The sequence below is a fragment of the Callionymus lyra genome, chromosome 11 (genome assembly GCF_982586985.1).
Source record: "Callionymus lyra chromosome 11, fCalLyr1.hap1.1, whole genome shotgun sequence".
Lineage (NCBI taxonomy): Eukaryota > Metazoa > Chordata > Actinopteri > Syngnathiformes > Callionymidae > Callionymus > Callionymus lyra.
The window spans coordinates 22,186,876-22,206,983 of record NC_141828.1 but is presented as its reverse complement, the minus strand read 5'-3'; the positions used below and the strand labels follow the sequence as shown (position 1 = coordinate 22,206,983).

The 20,108-nt window shown below is 38.5% G+C and overlaps 1 protein-coding gene across 2 annotated transcripts; it reads right to left on the bottom strand.

Moving 5' to 3' along the window:
• Positions 1 to 265: 265 nt before the first annotated feature.
• On the bottom strand, positions 266 to 19,904 carry LOC148069621 (semaphorin-4G-like). Of its 2 annotated transcripts, XR_015712975.1 has the most exons (16): positions 19,670 to 19,904; positions 12,612 to 12,839; positions 9,403 to 9,551; positions 8,383 to 8,445; positions 8,221 to 8,319; positions 8,061 to 8,154; positions 7,883 to 7,996; positions 7,487 to 7,641; positions 6,914 to 7,089; positions 5,660 to 5,804; positions 5,086 to 5,308; positions 4,280 to 4,395; positions 4,051 to 4,205; positions 2,780 to 2,838; positions 1,149 to 2,680; positions 266 to 704 (listed from the first exon to the last, which is right to left on the bottom strand). XR_015712975.1 is itself a non-coding variant. In XM_087802313.1 (15 exons), the coding sequence occupies exons 2-15, from the start codon at positions 12,739 to 12,741 to the stop codon at positions 1,698 to 1,700; spliced, it is 2,661 nt and encodes an 886-aa protein (XP_087658439.1). In that variant the 5' UTR covers positions 12,742 to 12,839; positions 19,670 to 19,904; the 3' UTR covers positions 266 to 1,697. The 2 variants fall into 2 exon arrangements, 1 of the variants encoding a protein (XP_087658439.1); XM_087802313.1 differs by having other exon boundaries at positions 266 to 2,680.
• Between the last annotated feature and the right edge of the window lie 204 nt (positions 19,905 to 20,108).

The following is a 20,108-nucleotide window of genomic DNA, read 5'->3' as shown; positions in this document are numbered from 1 at the left end:
AAACAAATTACTCTGAAAACAATCCAAACCCTTAGTCGACACAAGTAGAAAATGAGAGAAATCCCTAATTTGGGGTGAAATATCACTTTAACAAGAGCAAGGTCTTCTTTTGGGAGGTCGGTTACACAATATTTCACACTATACTTGGTGGTCGTTTGGCACAAATCTGCTCCATTACTTTGACAGAAGAACACTTTGTTCAATACTCCCACTGCACTCGGAAGTGGAAAAAACAGCAACCAAGTATGAGCAGAAGAGTCTGGGAGAGGGCAAAGTGCAGCGTTTATTGATGATGAAATGCGGAACAGGAAACAGAGTTAAAGGTCGTGAGTCAACTGGTGCAGAGCGCTCAACACAGCCTTCAGTAAAGGTGAGTAGAAAAGGTGACGCATAAGGCGACTGTTGTGTTTCGCTCCAGTTGTGTTCATGTGAATAAAACAGTTTCATTAATGCATCGAGACAGAAAATATTTGGCGTCACCTCGAGTCTGTGAGAAAAACCCCCTCCCAACAAAACTGCAGCCACTGATGCAGTGATCGACTCCCACTGTGGAAAGGTGAAGAAGTGTGTGCGTGTGCAGAGACTCACACACCAGCTCAGCGTCTGCCGTCAGGTCCATGTCTTCGCTTCAATTACAAACATTCTTTCAAGCCGCCGGACGGAATACAAATTAAGAGATCAGACTTGACCCGTGCTCGTCCAACCTGCAACGAGAGTCAGAGACGTGTTTCAACGAAGAGCAGATCGTGTGTGTCAGACCTTTAGGACCAGATGAATACAAACTTTTGGAAGAGCAGCACAGAGCCGTCAATCAATTCAAAAACGCCTCACTAAATATTACACAAATAAAAAACATATTAATTTAACATTTATTGTCAACGACAGCAATAAAAATGAATAAAAGTGACAAGGACATAATATATTTCTAAACCATGCGTCAGGACTCACTACAGATTCTCTTTTCCTCTGTTACTATCCACCACTCCACCCTGTCTGCACTCTCTTCTTCACCTCCTGAATCACAACTTCTAGCGCTTGTCACCTGTTCTTCTGTCTACCTTCCCTTTCACACATTTGATCGACACACTTTACAGACACAGATGGAAGATTGATCGACAGAAAATTGATCAGATATTTTAAGTTCACACCTCAGGCTCCGCTGGACTCGGGCGTCTCTTCAGGACTTCACAGTTAAGCTGAAAACATGCAGTGACTCAAAGCTCCCGGCTTAAATCCATATTTGCTTCATAAAACATGGACGGAAAATACTGACTAAATTTCACATTTAAACACATTTTAGCAATTAAAAACAGCTTTTATAAATATTAGCGCAAACTTTCGAGGCAAATTGAATAAATATCAGCAAATGGCATTTTTGTAAGTCTGTCAGTACAAATCTGAAGTCGACTAATATTTGCTTATTAGAACCAACTTTACACGTTCAATGGTGTGAAGTTTTTGTTAGTGCACATGTTTATAAAATGTCAAAGTGTACAAAGTTGGACGGATGACGTTTAAAAACTGAAATTCTCAAAGCAAAAGCTCTCATGCAGCACAAGTCTTCAAATTATTCCAATGCTTCGTCCATTCTCAAAGGTGCAGATGAGGTAGATGCTTATTTCTCCCAATTTGAAGTCTTGCAGGAGGCACTTGGGAAAGAGCACCACTGTCCTCCCACCACAGGGGGAGCCATAGAGTTATACAGAGCTCTCATCCGGCCTGGGCAGAATCAGCGGCGTATTTTTCCTCTTCTCTAAAATCTTGTTGAGCTCCTCTGAGAAGGAGTAGTTTGGAGAGGACGGGCTCTCGGACTCGCTCTGTCTCAGCAGCACGTAGCTGTTTCCGTTCATCCTCTTCAGGACGCTGGGCAGCGTCGCCGAAAGCCCGTTCGGAAAGTCGCACTCCGGGGAGCGTAGGTGAGGCGTCGGGGGAAGCGGAGGAGCCGGGGGTAAGGAGCCTCCATTCGACGAAGTCTGAGCTTCACCTGGGACGATCTGAAGAAAGACCTCATCGTGGATGTCGCCGTTTAGGGGCTTCGACGCGCCGTTGTGGAGGCCGTTCCCATTACAGTGACTGGAAATGGTCTTGAGTTCCAAGTGAGACGAGTTTTTCCGTTTCCTCTTGTGTCTCTTACTGACCTCGCGAATGGAATACACCCCTTGGTTGGTCACTCGCAGACAGAAGCGGACATAAAGGAGGACCACGGTGAGGACCACACACAGCGTACCCAGGATGGTGATGATGGACAGATACATGGCCTCCTTGTCCGTGTAGGACAGAAGACCCTGGCGAACTGAGAGAGAAGGAACAGGTATCTGAGTGGAGGCGACTTTAGTCGTCAGCGTTGCCATGGTGACGTCCAGCTCGTCGGGGTCTTCCAAAAGATAAGGCACTTGATCGGTAGGCGGGGGAGGGTCCAGACCCACGGAGATGTTGTAGGCCCGTATGGGGACGACGATGTGGTTCTCCACAGCGTTGCAGACGTACAGTCCGCTCTGGTCCTGCCGAGCTTCGATGATGAGCAGACCATCGGTGCCGATCCGCAAGCCGTGGTCCAGGCCGTAACCTTGGAGCTCGCGCCCATCCAGGGTCCAAAGGGGGGTCGCGAGGTTAGACCTGAGCTCACACTGAAGTAATGCGTCGTCCCCGACCTTCACCAGGCGACTGCGTGTTTTCACAACTGAAGAAAAACATACATTAGCATTGATCAAAAAAGTCCTGATGTTTGCTAACAAATGTGAGTCTTTGTAGTTAGTTTTGATAAGAAACTTTCACGTACCGTTCTCAGCGTCCTCACATCCCGTGCTGCCCAGCTGGACATCTTGAATCAAGCTCGATCTGTCAATGATTATGAAAGTAAGAATGTATCCTTTCTTTACATCCTTGTGAGTTAGTTACAGCATTTGATATACTATATACAGTCCCTGATCTAAGTTGTAGGAACAACAAAAAATAACTTGACCTGTAGTTGATCAATTGGAATCAGAAATGGCTTATATGAAAGGCAAAGGTCTCTAGATTACGCTTATCATACCAAAATAAAGGTTTTGTATTATTCAATTGGTTTTATCATTTAATTAAGGCAAAAAGGTCAGATTTTGCCTGGACAAAAGTCTTGTCGCATCCAAAAATAAGGTATGGTACAACTTACTTATTCATGTTTACTTTATTTTGAATACACAAATATGCTACAATAACATTAGAACATAAAGTCAGGGTGCCTTGGGAAAAAAACACTTTCAATATATTGTCCAATTGTTTTAGGATGCTTGCTTTAAATGATTGGACACAGACATATCAATCAAACCCAACTTTTACCTCCTTCATACAAATTCCCATTTATCCTAAAAAGTTGGTTTAGTGGTATCATTAAAAAGAAACTAATGTGTTGATATAAGTGTGTCTTAAATAGATGTTGGACTCTATTGTACTCAGTATGTGTCTGTTTGTACAAAACCCTCTTTTCATTGTAATATTTACATTGGAAAATGTGCTTAGGCCCCACTCACTGAAAACGATTTTCTGGAGATTAAATCTAGTTTACCATAACCACGCCCACTCTGCTGTGTTTGGTCATGCATCATGCGTCATCAATCCCACAAGTCTCCACCTCCAAGGAACTCGTTGTATAAACCAAGTGGGGAGTGATTACAGCTCGCTGGGGGAGGAGTGAAGCCATTATTGTCATAATCAACTCCACTCTCGTAAACTCGCTGAGATTTCAGTTGTAGGAGAACTTTATAAAGTAATAAATTCAAAACATGGTCATGATGAGGGACTTACTGCATCATTGATACACATGAGTGAGTCAGGAAAGTTTTCACATTAGTTGCCCTTTGAGAGATGACTCACCAGCAGAGATTGAAATTAAAACTTGAAAACATTACGAAGGAGCTACACAGCTTCATGTTATGTTTACCAACACCCCCACGCTCACCCCACCAGCACCGTGATTATGCAACTGTTCCGTGAGCCGAGGACATGGCGGGTCACTGTGATACTTCAGGTCGTACGAACTAACCTGCAGTAATAGCTAGGATCAGAGCTCACCTGTTGGCTTGTGTCAGGACGTCCACACAAGCGGCTCCGCTCCAGGCGCAGTGAGGGTCTCTGGCGAAAAGACAGTCGTAGCAGGATGTGTATCTGCTGCAATTATAAAGGGGCAGCTGCACGACGCTGGACCTGGAGCTGACGTACACGCTGGCCTGTGGAGAGGAAGAGCAAACACGTGAACTGGTGCAGGAGTGAGAGCTTTCGGGTGTTTGTCAGTCTCACTGACCTGTTTGTCTGAGATCTGCAGGTTGTTGACCGCCTGCGCCTCTTCAAACACTTGCAGCTCCTCGATGATGTGAAGCCGCCCGTCCACTTCGACAGCTTTGTGTAACCAGCCCTCGTCTGAGAGACACATTTGGACTTGTTAATATTGACTAAGAAAAGTATACTTAATGATGAGTTAAGAGCCATAAAGTCATTTCCATTTAAGCTTAAGTAATAAATAGGAAAATTCACTTTGAATTTTTGTTTGAGGATCTCCATTTGTTCATTATTCCCTTTGCAATAATTAAAGTGATAGTTCACCTAAAATTTAAATTTTAGTCATTTTCTACTCACCCTCATGTCGACTAAGAGTTGGGACTATTTTCAGAGTAATCTGTTCCTTTTTAGAGTTATAGGCAAAAAAAAAGAAAAAGTGTGCATACTGTCTACAAGCTCTTGTGACATTTACCCATAGCGTTTCCTGTCTGTGTAGCATGTTAGCTTCTGCTACAAACAATCTTAATATATAGTTTTGTTCGTAAAAAAATTCTTACGTCGTGGATTCAATACAAGATTTACATTACAGACGAGCAGTATGGAGGTATTTGGATGTTTTTAAGTGTCTTTTTGGACGAAGATAAAAACGAAGACAACTGAGCTCCGGTCGCTACATTAAAATGAACAAAAATCTACAACTCTAAAAAGAGACAAATTACCCTTACACTTATTTTAGGTAAACCCTTTAAGTCACTCTTAGGATGTTGTACTGAATAATGATGTCATTTTTCTAACTTTAAAATACTAATAAACACATTTTATGACACACACCTGTTCCCATGTACATAACAGTGTACGATTGTCCGTCCACTCCCTGGACCATGATCACAGCCAGCTTGGTGTATTGGGTGGTTCTTGTGAAAAGTAAAGGTCGTCTGTCGGACGGCTGGATCTCCCGGGACATCAGAGGGTGTCGCCTGACAAAATCCAGGACGTCGTCTGGCAGGGATGTGGACTCGTTGATGCCTCGGAGTCTCAGAGCGTTCGTCATACACTGGAGAGAGTAAATATTATCAACAAAGATCAAGAACACTAAAGATTCCAACAGCTACAGAGTAACTTTCTGAAGGTAATAGAGTGGTCAGCTGCTTTTCATGGAACTGACTCAGGCACATCTTTACATCCTTGTCTGCTCTAAGAGGCTTTTACACTTTATCTGAGCAGAGCCCTTGAAAGTGATGAGGTGACACTGGGCTGGATATATTTGAATCTGGCCGGCTGTGCAGAACAGTAGTTACTGTCGTCACAGCCATGGACATTTAAATGTCTTGATAAGCAGATCCTTGAGGATAAAAACCTTTTGTCCATCAGAAATTAGAAAAAGCAGCTGCACAAGCTTGTTTACCGTTCCAGGTCGTGGGTCAGGGATCTTTCCAGTGTACTCCTTCCACTTAGAGCCCAGGTCCTGGTTCTCCATGTAAGGTCCTTGAAAGGCTTCTTGTACGTCAGAGAGAGCGAAGCGACACACCGCAGACGCTTTCATTTTCTTCCTGAAGACATCAACACACACCCTTGTGAGCGGGAGCAGAGCTCACGAGTAAAATAACATGCAGCAAACCCAGGGTTGCCATGGTGACAGCGACGGAAGTACAGTATGTTGCGCTAAAACCAGATGGAAAGATCAAAGGAGACTTATAGATGAAAGATACTGAGGTTCAGCACTACAGTAGATACAAGAATCTTGACTGATCTCTGGACTTAGATTAACCAGTTACTTTCATTATTGATAATTATTTGACCTAATAGAACGGATTACTACACTCAGACAAAGACATCAAAACTATGTGTGGCTTCACCCTTGAATTCACTTTATAAAAAATATAGAAAGTAAAAAAACAAAAACAAATGATATATATTTGATGTGGTTGTTTGTTTCAGGCAAGAAAACTGACTTCCTGTCATCTTTCCAGCTCAACAAAAAAAAAAGCTGAATCTGCTCGGAGGGTTTAAAGTTGACGGAGTCAGCGTTTGGAAGCTTTCGTTCGTCAGTAGCTATTTTTGGTTGTCTTCAAGTCTCAAATCCGCATTGACTGGGAAAATAATAAAAGCACTGCTAACAATGCTATTTTGCAACCCTAAATCAGTGTTGCATGACAATTTTGCGATTTATAAAGTCACATTTTTGGATTTATTCTTGCCATTTCTGATGGCGATAGAGTGTTTGAGGCCCCACAAGTGGGTGACAGATCCTTCGACCTTCCTTGATCCAGGAGGACTCCAGACAATCATCTTATCGTTGTTTATGACATTTCCTGACAGTTTTACATGCAGACAACTGCGAAACTAATCTCCTTGGCAGAGGTACAATGTTAGTTATGTTAGTATAATTACTCACCCTTAAATGTTGATTCTGGACAAACTCACAATGATTTATAATGATTCCTGTAAAGGTTCACTTATCTCTTCTGAAGCCGTGATTAGATAATCTGTTAGCGGAACACTAAGAACTCTCTGTGGACATCTATATAGATGGTGGTCATTTCTTCTCTCATTGTCATTAATAGTGATTATTAGCTTACAGTTGTACAAGAAGTCCTACTCATCGTGTCTGGTTGATGAAACAATTAAAGAAAAACAACATTGAGACGAATCTACGCACCACTCCAGACCAAAGACTCCGAAGAAAGTCGTATGCTGTGTCTGCGAGCCGCTCAGGGTGAACACGCTACGCAGCATGTTGAAGTGCAGGTTGTACTCGGGCAGAGAGCAGGTCAGTCGGGCTTTTAGGAAGGACGTCCAGCGCTTTTGGAGAGTTAGGCGTCCTCCTTTGTCCCCCTGGGAGAGAACAGAGAACAACATGTCATTGTTTAATAGGAAAAATGATCAGTACAAATAAACCGAATAAACAGACAGTATAATTAAACAAAGTATAATTTGCCTAAATAAATGTTAAATATGAGTAACTATTTGTCTTAATCAATTAAAATACTGTGAGTTGACTTAAATAACAAGAAAAAAAACAGTAATAACTAAAATTAAATAATTAAATTGAAAATAAAATGCTAAAAAGCATTCACCAGTTATCACACACACATAATATCGATTAAAACATATTTATACATATATAATAAATATTTTAAATATTTAATAACCTCATTATTTTAGGTCTATTGTACAAAACATTCTTTTTAAAAACATTTTTTTTTCCAAGATTGGATCAAACTTCTCTCACCTTGCAGACGCGAGCCACCCGTGCTACCCAATTCTGACTGTAGCTGGCGCTCTGCTCTTCACTCTTCTCCGTGAAGAAGAAGTAGATCTTGTCATCGTCCCCTGTAGCACTGCCAACGCTCTCCCTCACCAGAGCCGAGCCTACAAAGTCGGCCTCTGCAAACAGAAGTGATTCTTTTACATACAGGATAAAGATAGATATTAGAAGATAACCATGAACTTCTTCTTCTAGTCTGTTTGCTCAAGAAAATTCTTTTTTTTTTAATTCACATGTTGATCAGGATTTAAATGAATTTAAAGATGAATCAAACTATATTTAATAACATGCATCATTACTTCTTCATGGTAGCAACACTACAAACAGTTACAAAAGCTTTATACTGTCATGAGAACTGACCGTTAAGCCAGCGGGTCGGGGCTTCCTCTGTCCTCAACATGGGGTACGGCGAGTTGCGTCTGAGGTCAGGGAAGCTCCTGAACTCGTACTGAGTGGCTGTGAATATCTGACCATCTGAGGGTTGAAGAGAATTAACATTTTATCTTTCAACAAGTTGCTCAAACAATCAGCTACTGACCTACTAAAAGACCCGTGTAGCCAGTGTTGGGTCCATAAGGACTCTTGTCTTTTCCGTCTTCGGGCTCGGACGACATAATAAACATATTTTCATTCTGAAACGAAGTCAAAGGTTTGCATCGATTCAAAACCACCTGGAACATGAACTCTGTGCAACTCACTATATAAGTACATTGAGGACTGAAAGCGTTGGTTCCACACATGTAGAGGTGAGAGGAGTTGAACCTCTGAAGAAGGCGGATATGATTGAAGCACTCCGTCTACAGAGGAGAGAGCCATGAAACCAGAGTGAGATGAACAGTATAGAAAACAAAAAGGCTCACCTTCGCGTCCCTGCCCTTCATCAAGCAAAGACTTGTCTGCGTGTCCGAGCTTTTCCATGTAATCTGTGAAACACAACAAACAACAAAGTGAAGTCTTGAAAAATGTCTATAGAATTAAAACAATTAAATATAATTATTAAGAATCAAAAATACTGTATCTTGATTTATGTGTACATGTACCAGGATGTAAACTGCACAAAATATGAAACATTACGTTGTGAATGTTTTCCATTTACCTGAATATGAAATAATTTGATGTCTTTATTAACAGGGCAACTCACGTCCAAACCTAACTTTCCTGACTCATTATTCAAATGTTGAAGTCTTCCTCTCCAAGATGCAGTAAGTCCCTCATCATGACCATGTTTTGAAGTTATTACTTTATAAAGTCCCCGTCTGAAATCTTGGCGAACGAGAGGTTACGAGAGCAAAGTCCATTATGACGTAATAACAGCTTCACTCCTCCAGCCAGCTGTATTCACACAAAGCTTTGTTTATACAACAAGTCCTTTGGAGGTGAAGACATCTGCAATTGATGACAAGCAGTGACAAACCTCTATGTTTGACCAATTACAGCAGAGTGGCCATGGTTAAACAAGATTTACTCTCCAAATAAACAAATCGTTTTCAGTGGGCGGGCAGGTACATTTTCTAATGTAAGTATTTCAAAAAGAGAGTTTTATACAAACAGACACATACTGATGAATACAATAGAGGTCCAACATCTATTTAAGACACACTTAAAACAGTTGCCCTTCAAGAAACACCAGCAAAAAATTGTGATGTAAAGCTTTTGACTTTTGAATAACTGTGGTGAACACAGATGAGATGAGTCATTACTTTTAATTACAGTGGAGACAAAGACAATCACTGCAAAAACAATAATACAATCATTTCAACTTCCATTGAAATAAGGAGTTGGTGATAAATGATAAATGAATAATAATTGTGCAGAAAGAAAGTACAGGATGCTAATCAGACTTGTGATGAACACAACATACAGAGATCCAAAATACTCACATTGAGCGCAGGACTGGCTGAGATGTCAGCGGCGCTCAGAGCAAACACAACACCTCGAGCCCCGACGTATAGTCGCTCGCCGTCAGGCTCCAGCAGCATCGTGCCGTAGTCCACCGCAGACGACTGGAAACGCCTGACGCTCTGCACACCTGAGGAGAGACAACATCTTATTAGCAAATATTCCTGCTTTCAAACATCTACTGTCATCCACTCATCTTGTTCTATACGCATGTTCTACCACGAGTGCCTCACAGATGCGAGAGCAGAGACGTGAGCGAGAGTCAGTCCCTTTTTTTGTTGGTGTGAAGGTATGACATCTCATCATTTGACATATGTCAGTCATCATGGCTTCCTGAACATTATGTTCTTCTTCCACTTCATTGTACTTTACATCCGTCACAGAACAGTGTTTGACTCGCTTACATTGCAATTGTAGAATCAAGTAATTCATGGTTGTTTATGGAAATAAAATGTCATTGATTTTTTTTTTTCTTAACCTTTGTGTCGTCTCTGGGTCATATAAACCCTGATATAAAACAAGGGATAAAGTACAGAAAATTCTTCTTTCTATCGATAAAGAAAATCATGTCCTGACAATAAAAAAATAATATCTAAAAGCAATGTAATAACTTACTTTTCTCATCCTAGTTTTAAATAGAAGAGAAGAGCAACAACAACATCAAGGCCAAACATATCCTACTTATGTCGACTGCTATAGAATGAAAAAAAAAATTCTCCAGCTAGCTGTGAGTCATGTTATACTCCTACATTTCCACTCTATATTTGGTAGAATACGCCTGACGGGTAGAAAAACTAATGATGATCACACATACAAACACACACACCAGTGGTCATAAAGTTGATGTTTTCAGTCATGAGACGTCAACAGAGTTGCATAAGCTGCAGACTACGAGCCGAGAACTTGACTTGAGTAAACATGAATCCACTGCACATGCAAACACAGTTTAACAGTTTAAATATTTGGTTTATTACTGACCGGAAACTGGACAATAATCGTTGATTCAAAATATTCTAAATTAAAAATGTTGCTTCTTTATAAAATGTTTTTTGGCTAAGTTTGTTATAATTCAATACACAAAATATTTTCAATTACTCATTATCTGGAACCAGAAGAAAACTGCATCAGTCAACTGTACTAAAGAAAAACATTGCGATAAAGACAGTAAAAATATCTCACTGCCTGCTTCTCCTTCAAGACTTATTATCAAGTTCAGAGAGACAGAAACCACTATCAGTTACTTCATGTATCCTCTCTTTTTGTAGCGCCAGGAAGAGGAGTATTATCTGGACACAGTGTGGGATTCTGCAGACAATAACGCTTTCTGTGCTGGAAACGCACAGAACGAGTGCTTCTTTGTTAGCAAGACACTGGAGAAGAGGTGTTTTGTCTGAGTAACCGGAGTATCGGGACACACCAAACCACTAGATCGTCTTAATATAGCGGCGCAGAAGAAGGATAGGGACCATGTAGACGTCTGGTCTGTGGGACATGTTTGGGGGAATATTACCATTAAAGTGATAGTTCACCCAACAATTCATATTTCACTCATTTTCTACTCACACTCATGTCGACTAAGGGTTGGGATTATTTTCAGAGTAATCTGTTCCTTTTTAGAGTTATAGACAAAAATGTTTGTTCATTTTAATGTAGCGACTGGAGCTCAGTTGTCTTCGTCTTCATCTTCGTCCAAAAAGACACTTAAAAACATCCAAATACCTCCATAGTGCTCGCCTGTAACGTCCATCTTGTAATGAAGCCTCGACAAGAGAAATTGTTCAGAAAAGATTAAAGAAGTCTATATTTTAAGGTTGTTTAAGCTTCCAGTCTACTGTCTACACTGTGAGCTCTATATTTACCCAGAGTGTTTTCTGTCTGTGTTTTTACATGTTAGCCTTTTAGCTTTTGCTACAAACTAAATTAAAACATAGACTTGTTTAATTTTTTACATGAGAAATTCCTCATGTCGAGGCTTCAATACAAGAGGGACGTTATAGACGAGCACTATGGAGGTATTTGGATGTTTTTTTGGGAAAATGTCAAATGAACAAACATTTTTGACTATAACTCTAAAAAAAAATACAAATTACTCAGAAAAGAATCCCAACCCTTAGACCACATGAGGGTGAGTAGAAAATGAGTGAAGTCTGCAAATAAGAAGTGACGGTTCGCCCAAAATTCAAACACAAGGAGGGATCTCAGCTGATCAGAAAAGTAACACAAAGTTCAAAAACATCAGTTAACGCGCCAGCGATCAGAAGCTCATAGCAACGACCTGTGAGGCGTTGGACCTGGAATTTACATATTATGTCACGACTGTTTGTGTTTCTGGCTCTTCTATGACACTTAGAAATGGTTTTGAACGCTAATGTGTATTGACTTTGGTAAATGTTGACAGGATCAGTTGTAAAGTCACTTGAATAAACATCTTTTGGGGTAAATAAGGCAATAAATATGTAAATAGTATGTTGTTTTGGACTCTTAGTGGTGTAGTTGTGGTTGAGCGTCACCCTTTTGGTTCATTTTTATATTCCAACAGCGGTTAAGGAGAATCTTTTTCATCACAGGACTAAAATGGATTTTGGAAAGAAGCATCATTCTTCTTAGCCTGAATTTTTTCCATAATGATTGCATTTTCTTCAAGATGTTAAGTGAGCAGAAGGAATGTCAAAGTCGCCCAAAACTGGAAGATTAAGATAAAGCGTTCATGTCCAGTCTATAACTGAAAACAAGAAGAATTCAGTTTAAAGCTCAACAAAGAAAATGTAAACAATAATCCATTTAATATATTGAGCCCTCACACACATGAATAAATCTAAGGGAGAGCGAGTGATGGAGGAGTGAAGAGGAGGCGAGTGGAGGAGGAGGATCTGTGGGCAGAGGATGACCAACAAGAGCAGTGATGTGGGTGATGTTTGATAAACAGGCAGGAAATAAGTTCTTACACTTCAGAGGCCAAAGAAGATGACTTTAAATATACATGAAAAATTGCCCACATCTTCATCACCACCGTTGTCATGGTGACAGGCTTCTCTGAACAACTACAGTGGATGTGCTGCAGGGACGCACAAACATCTTTGGTCTGAGGCTCAGAGAAACACACACCTGAGCTCCTTGTGTTAGTGACAATAAAGTCAAGTAGTTACACTTTCATTAGCCGCACAGCATGACTTGAACGAGTGTTGCTTACTGTTGCTCAAAACCGTCAGTCGTGGCGTCACGTCCAGATCCAGAGGTGGCTTGAAGGGGTAACCCAGCACCTCAGACGTGCAGCCGAGGAGCAGCAGGAGCTGCATCACTGGTGATCCGCCTCTCTTCATGTCTGAACCCAGAGTAAACACATCTACACACACATGCTTCCTCACACGCCACGTGTCACACACACGCACAGCCAGTCATGCAAACAACCTCCCCGGACCTGAAAGGGAAGAAAAAGAAGAGATATAATTCATGTTTAATTATTCAACATTACCTATAGAATAACAGAGGACAAATCGAGGATTGAAGCAATATGTCTATTTTAAAGAAAAGGGAATACATAACCAGTGTCAGTGAAGATAAAGAAATACAGACAATATATACTTTGTAGACATCCAGCAAACAAGTATATCCTCAGTGGAAGAACATAATTAGATGTTTTATTATTAGAAAAATAACAAAACAAATCAGTTGTCTATATCCCAACCTTGATGGCAAAAATGTGGTGAAATTGATGTGGACTTTTCACATATTTTCTATCTTGAAATAACTACATTATGGGAGGAAGTACATCCAAATAATGTTAAAATATTAGGGTTAAATGTACTTTAGAAAATATGTATCTCTTCGAATAATGTATGAAGGAAAGTCCTAACTTGTAAAAAAAAAAAAAAAAAAAGGGTTTGCAGCTTGTTAGAAAACCATTACCAAACACTTTTCTCAAGAAATCACTAAAAGAATGAACGAGTAACACTTCTGGAATTTACAGATTGCAATTGCTCACACACAGAATAAAACTGAGGAAGAAAAACACCGCAAGAAGTCTGAAGAATGAAGAATAATGGCTAGTTCAACTCTGTCTGACTGTGTTAAATATTTTTTGGAGGAAACATCAATTCAACCCATTCTATGTTTTACGTTGTGGTTTGCGTTTATTGTTTTTTGTAAGTTATGTAAGGAAAATACTTAAAAAATTAAATTAAAAAAAATAATAATTATAAAGTTTTTAAAAACACTTGAGAGATGGAGAGAAAGAAACTAATGGTTTTCATTTATTTACTCTCGTTCACTTCTTCAGTTTTGTTTTCTGAGACAGCTTCACTCTCTCTTTAGGACGAGATAACTGTTGACGGATGAAAGTAAACAGCTTCATGCTGAGCAGCAACACCGAGTGATGGATGTGACCATGTAAGGAAATCCCCACATACATGACTGAGACACAGACAAGGTCTTGTTAAACCTTAGACTGTGAAGAACCGATTTCACATTAACTTTCCATTTACGTATTTAGCAGACGCTTTTTACATAAAGCGACTTACATCAAGTACAAAGTCGTCTGTTCGCACACGATCACACACTGATGGGAGTAGGCTGTGACGCAGCGTGAAAAAATGAGGCGTCTTGCTCAGGGACACAAAGACATTATCTTTTTCCGGAGCCGCAACCTTAACCACATGATAACATTACAAGATGATAACAACAACATAACTTACATTATGGACAACAACATAAACAGTAATAAGAGAGAAAAACACTAACGATAAATAGATAAAAAATATTCTTCTTTATGAAGAAAAACAAGACAGAAATCAGTATGATTCAGTTAAAAAGGATTATGCCAAAACCTTTTCTAGTATTTGGGATGTTTCGTTTTCCCTTCGGTACTTTGGTATGCATTAGAAATAAGATTTAAAAACCATCCATGCATTTACACATATGTTTTTATATATACACACATATAAATGTATAATTCAAAATGACAATCATCAATAAGGCATTGTCATTTTTTGATGTTATTATAGTCGCGTTGCTGGGTACTCTCTTTTTATTTTTATTTTTTAATTTGGGTTCGGGCATTATTTATATTTTTTGCATTGGCAATAATAAGAAACCTTATTTTTAGGAATAACTTAACTTTGTAAAACAGGATACTTCTCTGCTTTTTTACCCCTTTGTTTAGGCATTAATTATAATTGACACCAGATCGTTTTTTCTACAGAATGCACTACTCAAGATTTTTTAGACTAAAATATATTTATGACATTTTATTTCATAAATAATATGAATATTTATACAGAACTATTACAGACCATAATTTCTTTTAGAAAATATAATTTGTTGCTGATAAATTTGTTGTTATATGCTTTAGATAAATAAACATATATTGTTTATAAACACAACTCTGTTCTCCAAGAGGCCTGGTTAAGTATCTTTTTAGTAATTCAAAATATTAATTACTCCTTCCTGTTCCCTTCACCTAATGGTTTCCTTTTTGAATAGTATGGTCTCCCTAATTCAAAAGCACAAACCATTCTTCCAAACTAGTCGGCAGGTAGTAGTAGCAGTAATAGTACAAGTTGAGGTGGTGGTTTTCCAACAATATTTCAAGTATTTTTTCTGTGTTATCTCATGTTTTCTTCTTTTATTCTGTACTGCAACAACAACAAAAACATTTTATGTTTACAACACTGGCAATAAAAACTTCCCTGATATATATGGATTATGTATTCTGGGCAGTTAATGTACAGTATAGAGAAAAATTACTTTAATCTCAGATAAAACACAAAGAAAGACAAAAAACAACTTCTAAGTTATAATATATATAAATATTCACACATATTTTTCCTGGAAAAGATTTTTCCTCAAACATTGCTCATCAACTGGCTGCTATTCAGCGACTGTGTTTAACTTTCACGACAAACTAAAGTTGGTCAAACACAAGGAACAACTGCTCCTAAGAAAATTCATTGTTGAACTTGAAATTAAATGAAACATTGAAGGCCTTCTAATAGTCCCAGAATTCACTTTAACCCCAGGTCATTTCATCTTTAACCTTAAACTAACTCGAAGTTCAATTCAAAATCAATACGAAGCAAAGCAAAACATGTCCATGTCATGAGCCAAAAAGGTCACCGTGTTTCAAGCTGCAAGATTGAAAATGTGACTCTTAAAACAACAACAGATGGAAGTGAATTGAATGAAAGTGGAAGCTTCTTATTTATAGCAGTATACAGAAAAAGAGTAAATTGTATTTACAAGATGGACGTTACAGACGTGTTGAGGTATTTGGATGTTTTTAAGTGTCTTTTTGGACGAAGATGTAGGTGAACACAACCGAGCTCCAGTCGCTACATTAAAATGAACAAACATTTTGAATCATTCACTGTCACAGAGGGGGGTGACGGCTCTCTCTGTAGTCATGTGACAGCCAGCTGAACATCGTAAACAGCTTCAGCTGAAAACATAATTAACCCTCGTCAATTCCGTCAAACAGGGTCATGAGCCGGCGTGACAACAGCGATGGCGGGGATTTTAGAGAAAAACGTGTAGCAACGCAGATCGATATCGAATGGAACCAGTTCAAACAGTAGTCGTATCAGACGGGAGCAAAATCCATGAGGGCAAAGTTTGAGACGTGATAATAAGCCAGCGGTGCTGTGATGTGAATGTCAATTTTCTACTGCGGAGAATTTTCCCAAAATAGTCAAGCTGTGTCTTTTAAGAACAAGTCAAGCCTCAAGGGAGGAAGATATGACTTCCAGTAAACTGTATAAATGTGTATGAAAAGAATAAACTGTGACTTTAAATCCCTACACGTAGAGTTGCTCATATCTTTAGGCTAGAAATCATCACTTTTCTCGTCACTGTGTGAATTTTATAACGTTCAATAAAGTGAAGATATAATCAAACATAGCTCAGAAACCAGAAAAATACTTTTTTGAATGATTGAAACTCTAATAAATAAAAAAATGTATAATACATTTACATTTTTCTTTATTTATATACACAAAACATCAAAATGGGTCTAATTTGATTTTGAAAATTGATGCTTTTAAGGAAGGACAAATATGATTGGATATATAATAAATACATTGTCTTGTAGATGTATAAAATAAATGAATAAAATAAGTTATAATGAAACAAAAACTGAAAACAGACGTGAAGTTAAAAAAGTTTCTTCAAGAGTAAGAAGAAGAAACACTGGCTCCGAGCAGCGACAGCTCCATCAACAGACACGTCTTGTCTCAAATTATTTGCTTTTGTGTTGAACTACAGTGAGTGTTGCGTGTGTGTGTGTGTGTGACCAGAATGAAAACACACTCATAGTCATGAACTGAGACACACAAAAGGTCTTCTCACTGTAAGTAGATTTATTTACTCTCAATTATTGTCTTGTTACCAAAACTAAAAGCCTACATTATGTCTTCATACAATTAAAAACCGTGAGTGAAAACAAGTGTGACATTGGTTCGGACCGCGGCAAACCCAGATGAATGATCCACACAAATTGAATGTTTTTGCTAAAACAAACAAAACGACTTCTTCTATTGTGTGCGACAAGTTGGACATTGTTCTACTGAAGACGTTCAGTTCAAGGATCAATTCTATGAAGTTGCAGCGAGTGTTTCTGCATTTAGGTTTTCGATCTGATTTATAAAACATTTCTACAAACAAGGATCTCCTTTTATAGATATCATTAAATTGTGTTGTTTTCCAGATCACCATCTGTATCCAGAAGGTTTTTGAAGGAGCCTCTGTGGGGGAAAAGTGCATTCTGGGTCAGGATTTGGTGTTCCTACCCATGGCAAGGATACTCTTTTTTAAAAATGTAATTCATAGTTTGTGAGCAAAACACTATTCTGAAATCTTGAACTTGTGTGTCACTTTTAAAAGCTGCTTGGCAGGGGTATGCATTCTCTGAGTGCACGCTATGAAAACACATATGATGGTCCATCAAAAACGTATCTCTATAAATTTGTTTTATTTCAGCAAATGTTCCAAGAGCCGGAGCAACAACAACAGAATCCGAAGAAGTCATTGGACCGGAACACACTTTCATCACCTGACTATCACAAGGAAGAAAAAGTCTCTTACGTCAACATTCATAAGAAGAGCCATCATTCTGTCTTAAAGTGACCATGACATGGAGGTTCTGTGACAAAACAAACTTTAGATATACTGGTTCAAACAGAATCAGGAAATCATACCTGTTTGAGAACAACTGAGATTTGAGGACAGTTTTTTCTGCACTCGAAAATCAAATTTAATCTTAACCTTAAACTTCATATGTTTGAAGCTATAGGGCTGAGTATCGATCGAAAAAGTTTAATGCTGGTAATGATATCCATTTGTTTACTTCGATATCTGTTCCTGAAAAAATATTTTTTTCTATACCAGTTTCATAGAAACATTTCGAACATATAGAAAATAACATTACACATATGGAAAATCTTGTGATACATTTTTCAGCTTGTAAAGTTTCCACTCCAAGCAGTTTTCTTGAAGAAAAAAATGAATGAAAAAACATTTCCAATTCAAAACATTTGCCAACAAGTGACAAATCCATCTGATGTTCACTGCCTTTGTAACTTTCTTTGTTAGGTTTCTCTTCACAAAAATCCACACAGTATAAAGATATGATCCTACATGGGTATCGAAACTTTGCACTGAAAGACATCTTCTAATACTTGGTACTTGTTGCCACAAAAGCACCGACGTTCGATCACCAGCCCTTGAGGAATACCTCACGAGGTCTTTCAGTTCCACGAAAAAAAAAGCAGAAACGCTCCAGGACAACCTCACCGTATAAAGAAACCTTTATTGTACATTCAAGTTATGCAAAATAAAAATACAAAAGGATTTGCTAAGGTAGGTCCGTATGTTTTGACAACCACACAAAACAACAAATACACAAAAGTACAAGAATCTCTATACTTTTTATGCCACTTGGGATGGATGTAGGTTTCAGCCCGTTTCAAGTTTGATGGTACAATCTGAATATCTGCTGGACCGCTGTACTCCCCGATCAACTGCGTTTGTGTTGTTGTCGTCACAAACTACACAACAATACTGATTTCACATTGATCAAGTCTATGCACCACAAATCTCAGACAACATTTTCCTAGTTTTCACTCAACAAAACTCACTCGCAAAACATCTAATGTGAGTAAAATATTAATTGGAATCCCCATTATGTTATAAGTTATACATTTATCTGTGAGTCTGCTGTATATCTTTGAAATTGATCAATTCACAAACTGATTTCTTGGACTGTCTGGTTGATTCTGACCAGCCATGTTTACTTAAACTTTCCATCACATCCAACATTAATTTCATGAATTTAATAAATAATAATACACTGTAACTGTGCTTGATGTTACCATAACTTTATATTTAAACAACTTATGTCATGTTTGTTATATCTCGGCCATACATTTGCTTTTTCTACGCACAGTTTAAGAGAAAATAAATTATAATCCAAAATGAATTGACTGATTGATTAAAAAGGATAAACATCATTATTATCTACTCTATTACTACAAACATCTGTTTTTTTGTTAAGCAAGCTTTCCAATGATACAAACCTTCCATAAAACAGGGAAATTAAGTTTATTAAATTACATATTCGATTTGGAACAGAAAGATCACACCTTAAATATTGATTCCCAATTGACTTAGTATTAAGAAGTTCATTGTTACCGGTTTTAATAATCCATAACTTTCTTATTATTAATCACAGAAAGATGATACTTATATCACTGGAATCAACTTTACAGGACCTGTCTGATAATACTGGTTTCATAATCAATTCATCTTTAACTTCTTACACACTAGTTCATGTAAGAACGATCATGGATTAGACAAAGATTTTTTAAAACAATAATAATAATAAAAAATAATTTGAATAAAAGGTGCTGGTAAAGGAGGACCATTGGTAAGTAGTGGACACTTGTATCACGTGTACATTCATTTATTTACTTTATAAATGTAGGAAATTCGGCTCGAATTAAGTGGGTTTTGGCGAACACGATGAAATGCAAACAAAAACACGAGGTTGTTAAACAGGTTTTCAAACTCTGGATTATTTTCAGTTGAGTTTGTTTTTTTTAAACAAGTAAAACTCGAGCTTTATTTTAACACTAAACACGAATATTAAAGTTTAAATCATCCAAACGGCAGGTGAGCTTTTTTGTCAACGTTTTTTTTTTTTAAATAGGTAAAATATAAGCATGAGATCCCAGAGTTGATCCATTTAAAGCGTCTTCTTACCTTCAGTCGAGGCTCGCAGCTGGACTCTGGTCAGCTCGTCATGGACGGTGGCTGAGAAGCGAAACCGGGGGAAAAAAAAGAGAGACTTCTGCAGGTGGTCCTCCCACCCGCGACGTAACGTATGGACTACAAACAATAGTCTCCGTGTTGAGAGGATTCGGAGAAAAACCTTCGTCCAGTAGGACTTAGTGTGAAGTCTTTGTCTGCGCGCGTGTGTTTGTTGCTCCTCCAGGCAGCGCAGGTACTCCTGACTGACAGCTCATACTAAGGTAACGAAGAAATAGCAGTTTTTGTGGTAATCGCGGAATGCCGCCATCTAGCGTTTATTTGAGTAAACTGTTTTTTTTAATGTTAAGTCAGAAGTAAAGGTTATTTCTAAAGCGCCTTTCTAGACCAGGGTCACAAGGCGCTTTAACAATCAAAAGCAATGCACAGTAAA

What these genes read in the sequence shown, in the direction of transcription:
- LOC148069621 (XM_087802313.1), bottom strand. Translation starts at nt 12,741, where the DNA reads ATGAAGAGAGGCGGATCACCAGTGATGCAGCTCCTGCTGCTCCTCGGC. An exon ending in GTCCTCAATGTACTTATATA is followed by an intron (nt 8,155 to 8,220) that starts GTGAGTTGCACA and finishes ACTTCGTTTCAG; the next exon opens with AATGAAAATATGTTTATTAT. An exon ending in TGTTATGTACATGGGAACAG is followed by an intron (nt 4,396 to 5,085) that starts GTGTGTGTCATA and finishes TGTGTCTCTCAG; the next exon opens with ACGAGGGCTGGTTACACAAA.